Source organism: Columba livia, chromosome 2, assembly GCF_036013475.1.
Source record: "Columba livia isolate bColLiv1 breed racing homer chromosome 2, bColLiv1.pat.W.v2, whole genome shotgun sequence".
Classification (NCBI taxonomy): Eukaryota; Metazoa; Chordata; class Aves; order Columbiformes; family Columbidae; genus Columba; species Columba livia.
This window is the reverse complement of record NC_088603.1, coordinates 137,266,092-137,279,579: the sequence shown is the minus strand read 5'-3', so window position 1 is coordinate 137,279,579 and position 13,488 is coordinate 137,266,092. Positions and strand designations below refer to the sequence as shown.

At 44.6% G+C, this 13,488-nt stretch overlaps 2 protein-coding genes across 5 annotated transcripts in view; one reads left to right on the top strand and one right to left on the bottom strand.

Annotated features, from left to right (window-relative positions):
• The window catches only part of TMEM67 (transmembrane protein 67), a 33,918-nt gene extending 28,686 nt beyond the window's left edge, over window positions 1-5,232 (bottom strand). For both annotated transcript variants that reach the window (XM_065053969.1, XM_065053971.1), the window contains exons 1-2: window positions 5,005-5,232; window positions 1,111-1,199 (exon numbers count right to left, since the gene is read on the bottom strand). In XM_065053969.1, coding sequence (XP_064910041.1) covers window positions 1,111-1,199; window positions 5,005-5,221 — 306 coding nt within the window. In that variant the 5' untranslated portion in view covers window positions 5,222-5,232. The remainder of the gene's footprint in view (window positions 1-1,110; window positions 1,200-5,004) is intronic.
• Window positions 5,233-6,413: 1,181 nt separating this feature from the next.
• On the top strand, window positions 6,414-12,954 carry RBM12B (RNA binding motif protein 12B). 3 transcript variants are annotated; one of them, XM_005499452.3, is made up of 3 exons: window positions 6,414-6,671; window positions 9,467-9,512; window positions 10,242-12,954. In XM_005499452.3, the coding sequence occupies exon 3, from the start codon at window positions 10,270-10,272 to the stop codon at window positions 12,364-12,366; it is 2,097 nt and encodes a 698-aa protein (XP_005499509.1). In that variant the 5' UTR covers window positions 6,414-6,671; window positions 9,467-9,512; window positions 10,242-10,269; the 3' UTR covers window positions 12,367-12,954. The 3 variants fall into 3 exon arrangements, with proteins under 3 accessions (XP_005499509.1, XP_021136946.1, XP_064910044.1); XM_021281271.2 differs by having other exon boundaries at window positions 6,476-6,659; XM_065053972.1 differs by lacking the exon at window positions 9,467-9,512 and having other exon boundaries at window positions 6,562-6,671.
• The last annotated feature ends 534 nt before the right edge of the window (window positions 12,955-13,488 follow it).

Here is a 13,488-nt window from a genome sequence, read left to right as displayed (position 1 = left end):
ATGTACCCAAACAGTTCACATCCACACTTATTTTATACTATGAAGTAGCTGCATTACAGATCAAAACCAAAGAGGAAAATGAAGATAAATGCTCATCCTCAGGCGACACGAACGTTATTCCCTTCTCCACTATCATCATTTTATCATTACATAAGCTTTGCCACAGGATGAAAAACGAATGCCACCATTATAGGAAAGAGAAAGCAGAATGATCAAAACACCAATAGATATTTGTCAGTGTCTTTGTCTAACATAGCAAGAAGATGGAAAGAAGAGGGAAATTATTTACATTACCCATTAGCCATTGAACACCTAACTTATGCAACTAAGCTGGTCTCGTGAGAGTTCTTCTACAGCTATTGGAGAGAAAGAAGTATTCAGGAAGACTCTCACTCTGAAAAGTTGTTTTTGCTGGAGAAAAAATATTTTTACTATAGTGGGAAAGAGCTGGTTAAGCCTGGTGCTGCTGGCTCAGTGCTGAGAACATGACCCAAAATCATAGCTTAGTTTGCCAAGAAAGGTAGAAAGAACTGACCAAACTGAAAATATATATATAATTAAAGTAACAAAATAGCAGCAGCTCATTTTGAAGTAAAAATATAAAGTATCGGGAACTATGAAGATACAACCTAAATATTACAACAATAGCATTTATATAAATAATTGAATGAGAAACCTATGAGCTGAAAAGCATCTTTGGCATTCTGTAAAACAGTGGTCTCCGGGCAAGGATAACACACCACAAAGGAGAAAAGAAAAGCAGTGGAAGGAAATGAAACATTTAAAATATTCTTCCTTTGGTTGTGCGATCAAATTTATAATGAAAAAAATGCCTCCAAAATAATAGTAATAATGCTTCCAAAGAGAAAAAATATTACTACCCATAAGCACAGTCTTAAAAATTTACAGGCAAAGGCCATTATGCAAAATAATTTTAAATTAACAAAAAAAGAACTTGCACTGAGGAGCAAATTTAAAATAATAATAATAATAATAATAATAATAATAATAATAATAATAATAATAATAATAATAATAATAATAATAATAATAATAATAATAATAATAGTTATTATTATTATTACAAAGTATTAAAAGTTCAATACTTACCACATTTGCTGGGCATTTTTCACAAATAACGGAAGACCCACCATTACTAGAAACCATCCTGTATCCTGGCTGACATTCACATGAACTACCTGAAAAAAATCCCACATGCACTTTTAATCTAGATAAAACTATGGGGTTTTTTTTGTATATTTTTTTTTTTTCCACAGAATACTAAGAACAACTGCTATTGTTCTCAAGAGATCGATATAGATTATTATATAGGCAAATAAAGCACCCAAGTGAGATGTGTAAGAAAATCACCTTTCTTTTAAAATGATGATCATGTTACAGTTTGTACAAAGATGCTTTAGGAAAATATTACTGGGCTGACTTATATAGTGGGGAGGGAGGAGGAAGGCAGAGGGGGAGGAATAAGAAGCCAGAGCTTGTGTTTTGTGAGTTTTTTTAAACTAAACTATATCAGTTGGTCTAATAACAGATATAAACTCTCCCTCTAAATCTTGCCACACTGCCATTCCTAACCCGTCCTCTCTAAAACACCATAGGTTTGTGTACAGTTTTTATCCTTTGAATAGGAAGGCAGTCTTAAAAACAAAACATGTTTACGTGCAGAGGTTTTTCAAAATACAACTGTAGTTTGTAAAGCTATTTTAAACTCAAAGCTTTTAAAAAACATGCATGGGAATAAGCTTTATATTGAATGGTTTTCAGTGAGTAACAGAACATACGTAACTTTTACTATGAAATTAAACACTACTTTCATGGCACATCATAGTGCACATCTGCTAGTGCTCAACAACTGTATTTTTCAGAAACATTTTCAGTCTCACTATCATGGACCTCTCTCTGTATTTTTAAACACATACTACAAACCAAACTTGATTTTATGTACTAATAAACTGGAGTTATTATTATTTAAGCTTGTTGAACTGTGCATGTAAAACCCATGCAAAATTCTGTGAAAAGCTTTATAACCTCAAAGTACATCCTCATGAGACCAGTTTTACAGAAACATTAGTCAAAATGATCAGCCATAGCCATTCATACTTAATATAAAGAAGGAAAAGCCCAACAGGTTAGATCAATGAAGATATTCCAGTTGTGACATTCACTGTGATGATACCTAAATTTTTAGACCCGTTGCTTGAAAACAGAATCCACAGTGATGATTTAGTCATGGAGTGCATGGGTAGACTTGTGCAGTCCCAAGTGGAATTCAGAACTCAGACAAGATGCAAACAGCACACTGAGTAGCAGCTACCTACGCTGCTCCAGCCACAAAAAATTAAATCCTTGAACCCCCTCTGGAACTTATCTCTCCCTGAAGCCCTTGAGGTAGAGGAAGATTCAAGCCTAAAAGGGAGTTATATATCTAGACATCCACATTATCAGGAGGTCTGAAAACTATTACAGTGCATTTTTTCTGCAAGTAAACTACAGAATTACTCTTTTAAGATCACAGTATCACAGTATGTTTGGGATTGGAAGGGACCTCAAAAGATCATCTAGTCCAATCCCCCTGCTGGAGCAGGAACGCCTAAGTGAGGTCGCACAGGAACATGTCCAGGCGGGTCTTGAATGTCTCCAGAGAAGGAGACTCCACAACCTCCCTGGGCAGCCTGTTCCAGTGCTCTGTCACCCTCACTGAGAAGTTTTTTCTCAAATTTAAGCGGCACCTCTTGTGTTCCAGCTTGATCCCATTACCCCTTGTCCTATCATTGCCACCGAGAAGAGCCTGGCTCCATCCTCATGGCACTCATCCTTTATATATTTATAAACATTAATAAGGTCCCCCCTTAGTCTCCTCTTCTCCAAACTAAAGAGACCCAGCTCCCTCAGCCTTTCTTCATAAGGGAGGTGCTCCACTCCCTTAATCATCTTCGTTGCCCTACGCTGGACCCTCTCCAGCAGTTCCCTGTCCTTCTGGAACTGAGGGGCCCAGAACTGCACACAATATTCCAGATGTGGTCTCACCAGGGCGGAGTAGAGGGGAAGGAGGACCTCTCTGGACCTACTAACCACCCCCCTTCTAATACACCCCAGGATGCCATTGGCCTTCCTGGCCACAAGGGCACAGTGCTGGCTCATGGTCATCCTGTTGTCCACCAGGACCCCCAGGTCCCTTTCCCCTACACTGCTCTCTAATATGTAATTTCCCAACCTATACTGGAACCTGGGGTTGTTCCTGCCCAGATGCAGGACTCTACACTTTCCCTTGTTAAATTTCATTAGGTTATTCCCCACCCAACTCTCCAGCCTGTCCAGGTCCCGCTGGATGGCAGCACAGCCTTCTGGCGTGTCAGCCACTCCTCCCAGCTTAGTGTCATCAGCAAACTTGCTGGTAGTACACTCTATTCCCTCGTCTACATCGTTAATGAATATATTGAATAATATTGGCCCCAGTACTGACCCCTGAGGCACTCCACTAGATACTGGCCTCCAACTAGACTCCGCACCATTGACTACCACTCTCTGGCTTCTCTCCTTAAGCCAGTTTGCAACCCACCTCACTACTCTATTGTCTAGACCACACCTCCTCAACTTAGCTGTGAGGATGCTGTGGGAGACTGTGTCAAAGGCTTTGCTGAAGTCAAGTCAGACCACATCCACCGCTCTGCCATCATCCATCCACCTTGTTACATTCTCATAAAAGGCTATGAGGTTGGCCAAGCACGACTTACCCTTGGTAAAGCCATGCTGACTGCCCCTAATAACCCTCTTATCCTTGATATGCCTTGAGATGGCACCAAGGATAAGCTGTTCCATCACTTTCCCAGGAACAGAGGTGAGGCTGACCGGTCTATAATTACCCGGGTCCTCCTTCTTGTCCTTTTTGAAGACTGCAGTGACATTTGCTTTCCTCCAATCCTCGGGCACCTCCCCCGTTTCCCAAGACTTGGCAAAGATGATGGAGAGCGGTCCAGCAATGACTTCAGCCAGCTCCCTCAGCACGCACGGATGCATCCCATCTGGACCCATGGATTTATGGATGTCCAGACTATTTAATTGCTCCCTAACCCAGTCCTCATCAACTAAAGCAAACTTCTCCATTGACCTGGCTTCATCCGGGGTCTCAGGGGTACAGGGCTCCCCAGGACAGCCTCCAGCAGAGTAGACAGAGACAAAGAAGGCATTCAGTAATTCTGCCTTCTCTGTATCTTCTGCCACCAGGGCACCCACCCCATTCATCAGTGACGGTGGAGGAAGAGGTGACCAGCCTTTACACAGCAGTTGTGAAGATTGCCATCCAGATCAGTGCATCTGAGGTACCAGTTCTGAAGAGAGATGCTGTTGGGTCTTAGTCTCCAATTTGTTTCCGTACACACAACACGGAACTCCCACTTCTTTTGCACTGTGTATTTACAAAAGATGGACACTATCATGCCATCTTAACTCCTAAAGAAAGTGAATTACCATCTGTATTTTTCATTTAATACTGTCACACTGTGTTGTGTATGCTCCAAGTGCTCCATGTGCTACTTGGATTAGCATGTGCATGGCCTGAGGATCTCAGACACCCAATATCTCAGCCATTCAAGTTTTGACAAGGAGTTTCACATTATGGAAGAGTTCGAGAAGATAAATTCAGGGCCCTATGAAATGTTATTGATGAAGATGTGAATACCTATAACCATGCAGATGCCTGAGGACAAATGATTAAAAAAAAGAAAAGTCTACAGACGTTCCTCTGGGATGTATCTCAGACACAGGGATTAAAGTTGTGCTGTGGCAAATTATGTCTTTGCGGGATCCCGGCCCTTTTCGCTGCCTTTTCAGGCTTGCCTCTGATAAAAGCTGTTTGACCGCCAAAACCTGAGCTCAGATTTAGCACCTCCCTCTGTAGGGGGCGCAGATTTCAGCGCGGAGCTACCCGAGCCCCGCCGACCCCGGGCCGCCCCGCCTCCCCCCGAGCCGCAAGGCCGTGTCGCTCACCGCCGGCGCTCTGTCGTTGGTGGGCCCCGCAAGGACTGCAGGCCAGGCGGGAGATGTCGAAGTAGCGGGCGTCGCCGCAGTCGCCGGGCTGCTGCAGCGGGAGGGAGAAGCCGCGGGCGGGCGGCGGCGCCGCAGCCACCGCCAGGAGCAGGACAGCGGCGGCCCAGCGCCCCGGCGTCGCCATGGCGACCTGCGGCCTCCTACGGCACGTCCCCATTGGTCAATCGCCTCTCCTACGGCAAGCGCGAGGGGCCCGTTCCAGGAGGCGAAGCATTCGGGGCAGAGGGCGGGGGACGCAGGCCCGGGAGAGAATTTGGGGTCTTGGCTACAAAGAGGCCAGGAGAAGGCTCGGGAAACGGCAGCGGGGGTGGGGTTGCTGAAAACGGAGAAGCGAAGTTCAGAGGGTTTTGTTTGGCGTGGTTTAGAACATGGAGCTGAATGGGATCAGCGGGGAGAGCTGAAGATGATTAAGAGAGTGGAGCATCTCCCTTATGAGGAAAGGCTGAGGGAGCTGGGTCTCTTTATCTTGGAGGAGACTGAGGGGTGACCTCATTAATGTTTATAAATATGTAAAGGGTGAGTGTCATGAGGATGGAGTCAGGCTCTTCTAGGTGACAACTAATGACAGGACAAGGGGCAATGCGTATAAACTGGAACACAGAAGGTTCCATTTAAATTTGAGAAGAAACTTCTTCATGGTGAGGGTGACAGAACACTGGAACAGGCTGCCCAGGAGGGTTGTGGAGTCTCCAACTCTGGAGACATTCAAAACCTGCCTGGACACATTCCTGTGTAACCTCATCCAGGTGTTCCTGCTCCAGCAGGGGGATTGGACTGGATGATCTTTCGAGGTCCCTTCCAATCCCTGTCATTCTGTGATTCTGTGAAAAGCAAGTGGGATAAACACCAGTATAACGTAACTTCCTACACAACCCAAGCTGTGCCTCTCGTCTTCCCTGTATGCAGCTTCACACCTTTCTTGCTCCTCTTCCCCGCTAAAAGCAGACTCGAGCCAGCCGCGAGTTAGAAATCGCGTCTGTAGCCACTGGCTGAGAAGCCGCGGGTGCAAACCACCCCCTTCCTCCTCCTGAGGCACCCACAGGCACAGGCCTGTCAGCACTGGGCCCTCTTCTCTGCCTCAGCTCCTCAGCGGGGCAGGCACCGGGGCTAATGGGAACGAGAGACTGAAGGAAAGGTTTCACACGCCAAAGTGACAGTACGCTAGGCGACACTGTCCCCTATATAAGCCTCGGTTTAATCCGGGTGCCACAAGGACGGCCGCCGGCACGAGGGCGCATGCGCACTAACTGCAGCGCAGCCGCCTTCGGCTCTGCCAGCGTCCACCTCGTCCGCGCGCGCGTTGGCACAGGCCTCAGACTGCGCATGCGCAGGCGCGAGCGGTAGGACAGCGGCACTTGCCGCCCCGCCTGCAGGTGGCGGGCTGGGGCGCCGCGCGCTTGTAGTGTGCGCGCGCAGGGTCGCGCCCGGAGACCGAGGGCCGGAAGGACTCGTGGCCGCAGGGGCGAAGGCGAGGGGGTCGCGCAGGCGCACTGCGCCCTCTCCGCGCAGCGCTGTGGGGAGCGCCGAGGAGCGCCATTTTGGCGGTGCTGTGCCGGGAGCTGCAGGGAGCGGGGCTCGGCGCGGAGCCTGGCCAGGTGGCGTGTCCGGTGGGTGGATGGCGCGAGGGAGAGCGCCCGGGTGCCCGGGACGCTGCGTGTAACCAATGGCGCGGGGTTCCCGCCGTGAGCCGCTTCTCGGCGCGGCGCTTCGCCGGGCCGCGGCCTTCCTTGCCGCCTGGCTGCCCATCACCCTTCTCTCCCCGGTGCCGCCCCTCAGCCCTGTCCCGGTGCTGTGGGAAGGCCGGGCTTCTCCGCGGGGCAGGACCACAAGTGGCCTCCGGCGGCCCGGAGCGCCAGCGGCGCGGGGCGGTGTCCCCCTCATGCCGCGTTCCCCGATTCGCCGCCCGCGGCGCTGGGCTGCGGCCCGCTCTGCCCTGCGGGCTCGGGCCGTGCCGGCTGCGGTCGGAGCGGTGCAGGGGCGGTGCGGCTGGGCCTCGAGCGGCGCCGCCGGCGGGGCCGCCTCACGGGCGTGCTCCAGCCAGTTCGCAGCGCTCAGGCCGGCCGTGCCGCCGGCCCGGCTGCGCACACAGCCCGCTCGCATCTTCAGCGATGAGACAACTCAGTAGTAACAGCTTACTGCGGCTGCTTTGAAGAGGATTAGAATAAGAATCGTGCTCTGATGCACTCTGATGCACTTGTATTGTTCTATTATACTTGGGGTATCTCCGTGGGTGTTATTTCTAGTTTGCATACTCACTGCATGCAGAATAATCTCTTAAGGATGTCTTTGTGCAAGCTTTGTTTTCTACAGTGTTTGTAAGTTGGCTTATTTTTTTAGTGAAGTTTTAACGGTATTTGCAATTTGGTGAGGCTGTGGAAATATAGGTATAGTACTCTTTTATAGTTAACTCAGTTCACATATAAAATTTCTTAAAATGGTGCGCATGCTTCTGTGCTTTTAAGTTAGTAACATGAAGTTGTCAGTCTGTTTTCTAAATCCTTGTTCTCTGAAGCCCTTGCTTGCTTAATGATTTGGCCTTAGTTTTGTGTGGCACTTCCATCCCAAAGGCACTTTTTTTGGTTACTCAGATTGTTGGATGGCTTGTCTACACTTTCTACCAGTGCTTGATTGTCAGTAAAAGTTAATTATTTGAAATTGCATTTCTGTTTATGGACTTCTTAAATATTACATTATGATCTGGAATCACCGTGTCTAGTTTGCACCACTGAAGGTCGTGTGTTGTATCCATGGTTCATTGTGGAGAACTTGCTGTTTGTCATCGAAGAAATACTGAGATCTGTTCTGAATGTTGTTTGAAAATTGGGATAAGAATGCAGAGTTGTGGAATTCAGAAATACTACAGATTAAATACATCATGAAGTAGCAGGGCAAGGGATGTAATTTTTCAAGACGTGAAGGTCCTATAAGAAAATTCTGCCCTTGAATTCTCCTTGCCTTTTGGCATTGCCATCACATCCATTGAGAAGATATGTTAAAAAATGTACTGGGTCTGTCTGGGATGGAGTTGACGTTCTTCATAGCAGCTCAGAGCAGGCAAGAAGCTTGGAGGGGACACAGCCGGGACAGTTGACCCAAACTGACCAAAGGGATATTCCATGCCATGTAATATCATGCTCAGCAACAAAACCTGAGGCAGAGGAAGAAGGTTTTTGTTTGTTTTGTTTTTTTTGGGAGGGATTTTTTATTGGCTTCCAAAGTGGTTGTTCGGAGGCAGGCTGGGCATCATTCAGCCTGTGATTTCTTTTGTTCCACTTTTTTCTTTTTCCTTCGCTGATGGAACTGTCTTCATCTTGACCCACAAGTTTCTTGACTTTGTTCTTCCTCATCCCACTGGTGGGGATGAGGAGTCATTGCTGGCTGAGGTCAGCCCACCAGAAAAATACAGAGAGCTGATGATCTTCAGTGCAGTTATTAAACAGGCTGTTGGTTTTGGTTTGTTGTGTCTACAAAGTGCTGGTGTGGAAGTGATGTAGAATCTGTTAGTTACAGAATTTGGATTTTGCTCTTGTTTTGCTAAGCTCAGGTGGCGTGATAGTTACTGTGATCAATAGATATTTTGGCATCAGGATTCAGTGCTTTATGTTACTGAACAAGGGGTTTGCAGAAGGGATATTCTCCAGCACTTGTCATTGGAGCACTGGGCTCTTCTATTTTTTTTTTTTAAAGGGATGTAGTGATTCACTACAGAAGCTTGTTTGTTCTGAGAGTGCTCTGTGTAATATATTGTGTGATGCTAGATAGTGTTGAAAATCAGGATATGTTCAAGTCAGTTTATTCAAGTGATTCTTCTTATGTTTGAAAGGGAGCTAATATATAGGGAAAATATTAAAGTTTGCATTGCAAATTGAAGCACTCCCTGAAGTTTCTCCTTATTAGATAGTTTTGCTCTTTCTTTTGCGTGTCTTCACTGTGTACACTAAGTGCAGTGCTGGACTGGTGAGTAGCATACTCTTGGTGTGAACTTTGAAAGCGGGTGGATTTCAGAAGAATGGACACATCCTGTAAACTTGAGATGGACTTACGCATCTTTCAAGGACTCAAAAGAATTGAATTGAGAGTTTTCCCGTCGATTTACTTTCAGTCTGTTTCATTTCAACAGTTCACTGTGGCACAACTGATGACCAAGTAATCTCACTGTGTTTTCCGCGTTTGGAGAAGTCAGCTTATGTTTTGAAGTTCTTCTGAAATGGGAACACAAGAATGCAGTGCATAGCATCATGGAACATGGAAAGAGTTCATCATAGTATCCCAAACTGTGGGTTCATTACATGCTTGGCTTTAATATTAGCCACTGCTATGGATGAACTGCAGCAGTGTAGTGCAGTATGTAAAGAAAAATACAGATATCAGACATTAATTATGTTTCGTTTTCTTTCCACAGTTAAGTTGATTTTACAGAATTTATCAGGTCTCCAAAGCAGAAACAGGTAAGCTGCCAAAAGCTTAACACTTCTCACTGAGTATTGTGACAAGATCATGCACAGCCTTTTTTTTTTCTCACAGACTTGTGGCCGGGAACTAGGATTTGCTCTCCTGAGTGCATGTGGCTGCTGCAGTTAATACTCTGACTACATGAAAAAGACAACATTTTTGAACGCTGAGAAAACATACATTATTGAACAGAACTGATCACTGGGTAGAGCAGCTTGTCAAAACAGTGAAGTCCTCACTGTGTGTGAATTACTTCATTTTCTAGTGATGTAGTTATCCTTTTTCGTTTCTCTTCTTATTGTCTAGTATTTTCGGTGTTACACTCACAAGTGTCCTGTTCAAAAGTAAACAGGATTATTTTTTTTTGTTCCTGAGGACTGGGCAGAGATCTCTGGCATACAGTAACTATGCCATGAAAGACTTTAGGTGTTCTTCAGGCACCATGGATCGTGAGAAGTGACTGAGGTGGATTTTGTTGTCTTTAGGATAGGGAATATTGATAGACTTGTGCACGTGTGCTGGTGGAGTAGCTAACTGTTCTGACTAATCAACTTTCAGTGAATCTTGTTTTAATCTTGTTCTTGTGAACTTGTGGGTTTTTTGGTACCTTCTCTCATGATTGAGACAAGGACATTCATTAAAAAGGCTCTAGCTTCTAAAGTGTTAAGATACTGTAACAGCTGAGTACTAAACACGTGCTATCATGTGTACCTTTTTGTCTGCAGGTGATTTTTGCTGTGGGTTGAGCTCAGCATGGCTGTAGTCATCCGTTTACAGGGGCTTCCTGTTGTTGCGGGTCCTGCAGATATTCGTCGTTTCTTCTTGGGATTGAATATTCCTGATGGAGGTGTGCATATTATTGGAGGAGAGATTGGGGAGGCTTTTATTATATTTGCAACAGATGAAGATGCACGGCGTGCCATGAGCTGTTCAGGAGGGTTTATCAAGGACTCGCGCATAGAGCTCTTTCTCAGCAGCAAGGCAGAAATGCAGAATACCATAGAAATGAGCCGGAGACAGTTTGGCCGTGGGGGACGAGAAATGATGTCTGGCTCTAGAAGAACAGGTACTAATGGTTCTGGTGCATCGGGTGTTGGAGACTTTCCACATGTAGTCCCGGTTTTTCCAAAAGGAATGAGTAAACCTGATTATGGTCCACCAAATCATCCAGAGGCTGGATTCCATACCAATGGCACAAGACATGGTGATATGGGTATGCCTAAATCAAGCTATCAGTCAAGAAAGGGTTCTCATCCATTTAACCCAGATGATCTTTATCTATATCTACGTGGTATACCTTACTCTGCAACAGAAGATGAAGTACGTGCTTTCTTTTCTGGGATACACGTGGATGGAGTGATTCTGATAAAGCATCGCAATGGTTTAAGCAATGGTGATTGCTTGGTAAAATTTGCTACGCCTGGTGATGCCTTAGAAGGACTTCAGCGTCATAGACAATACATGGGTCAGAGGTTTATAGAAATAAGCCCATCTACAGAGGAACGATGGATTGAATATGGTGGGACAGTGGACATGCCAAATGAGATGGATCACTTTTTGTGTGAAGACCGTTCTCCAAGAAGTTCAGGCTATATGCATTCAAGGAAACATTCTCATTCAAGATCACCAAGGAGACAAAGAACACGTTCTCGTTCACCTCCCACCCAGGAGTATTACATACACTTAAGAAATCTGTCTACTAATGTGGAGAAGAGAGATTTGAGAGATTTTTTTCCTGATCTGGACATATGTAGCAAACAAATCAAGCTTCTAACAGATAAGCATCAGAGGAGGACTAGAGATGCTTTTGTCCTGTTAAGGAGTGAGAGAGATTACCAGGCTGCTTTGGAATGTCATAGAAAGGTTCTGCTCAATCGTCCTGTTTACATTTTTCCAATTTCAAAAAAGTCAATGTTGAAAATAATTGATTCTTGTGAGAGGAGAAGATCACAGGACAGAGATCATCCTGGACAGGCCATACCAGAAAAAGGTTACCGGGAAGGTCATTCTGGCCCTAAGACATGTGTTTATGTAAGGAATTTTCCGTTTGATGTGTCAAAAATTGAAGTGCAAAAGTTCTTTGTGAGATTTGATATTGACGAAGATGATATTTACTTGCTCTGTGATGACAAAGGAGTTGGGCTGGGAGAAGCATTAGTGAAATTTAAATCTGAAGAACAAGCCATGAAAGCAGAAAATTTAAATCGTCGAAGATTCTTGGGAATGGAGATATTAATAAGACTTATATCTGAAGATCAGATGGAGAAGTTTGGTGTAACTGTACCATTCTCTGCACCAAATGACATGCGGAGTCATTCACATCCTTATGACAGAGATGAGCTTTCCCGTCCAGTTGGTTCACCACCCGGGCCACCACAAGGGCCACGCATGCATTCATTTGGTCCCCCTGGGAACTTTAGGCATCCTGAATTTAGACACCCCCCTGAGGACTTCATGTGCCCTCCTGAGGATTTTAGAGGTCCACCACCCCTCGTGGATTTGGGTGGTGATGGTGAACCTTTTGGCAGAATGGAGTTTGGGAATAATAAAATGGGAAGTTTTCCTGAAGGAAGATTTATGCCGGATCCAAATTTCAGTGGTGGTTCTGAACATGGTGTTCCTATTAGATTGAAAAATTTACCTTTTAAAGCTACTCCTAATGAGATTCTGGATTTTTTCTATGGCTACAGAGTCATACCAGAGTCAGTTTGTGTACAGTACAACAAACAAGGATTACCTTCTGGTGATGCCATCATTGCTATGACAAACTATGAGGAAGCTATGGCGGCTATTAATGAACTGAATGATAGGCCAATTGGTCCACGGAAAGTTAAGTTGAGCTTGCTGTAAAGGAGGAAAAGATGTTATAGAATAAGACGTTCTAGATTTGACAGTATTGACAGTTATTTTCACTTTTTTAGTTACTGGAAGATGCAGAAGAAACTGCTTCCATCAACGGTTGTAAATAATATCTAGTTCGGTTTTTTAGCTTTTGGTCGAAATATCTGTATGGTTGAGATATAAGACTGCATTGTGCCTACTTCTTGTGGCAGAGAAGAGCCCAGAAATTCTAGAGGACATTGAATGTCTTACATGGAGGCATAAAGGCATGGAGTTGTAATGCTTTGGGTTTTTTTTTAGTTTGCTTTTATTCCATGTCTCATGACTTTGCATCAAATAAAAATGTAAGCGCTGGTTGATTGACCACACAAACGGTTTAAATAGAAGAACTTCAGTGCTACTGCATTAGTAGATTATGCTTCTTGCTGAGGTTAGCTTAATAAAATTAAAAATGACTGTTTGGTGTAAACTGTTCCGGTTTTGATTTTATGTGGTTGCAGGCATTCCTATTAAAAGAAGAAAAAAGAGCTTCCTGTTCACATTAGCTGGCTTTGCAACTTTTTTTTTTTTTTTAATAAAAAATAAATTGCCATTAAATGTGTCTTTATATTTTAAACCTGTACAGTTAATGATCTCAACTGTTATGCTCAGCATACATGGGTCTTGGCAAGAATGATGCTGGCTGCTTCCTATGGTAAGAGTGAACTTATTAAACACAGCAATGAATAGGTATAGTTACAAAGACTGCAAAATCTGTATTAATCAGTCAGATAGATTTTCTTGTTTGCCTCACTGTAGTACCTTGAGGCAGAAAACAAACCTTGGAATTAAATCAAGAATTCTATCTTCAGCCTGGGTATTCACAGTGGTCTTTGTTTTGTCTCCACATGCTTGTAATATGAATATTAACTTGATAATGATGTCTGGAGGCATTCCAGGTCAATCTCTAATTAGTTTTAACTAACATCTGTCACTTGCAACTAAGCTGACAACCAACTATGTTATTTTCTTTTTTAAGAAAAGAAATGTTTATGTCAGTAGTGAGAATGATTGGTTTGGTACTAGCATATTTAAATGTTAAGAAGTAATAAAGGCTGGCCTCTGAGGAAAAACTGCATCTTCAACATTCAG

What these genes read in the sequence shown, in the direction of transcription:
- RBM12B (XM_005499452.3), top strand. Translation starts at nt 10,270, where the DNA reads ATGGCTGTAGTCATCCGTTTACAGGGGCTTCCTGTTGTTGCGGGTCCT.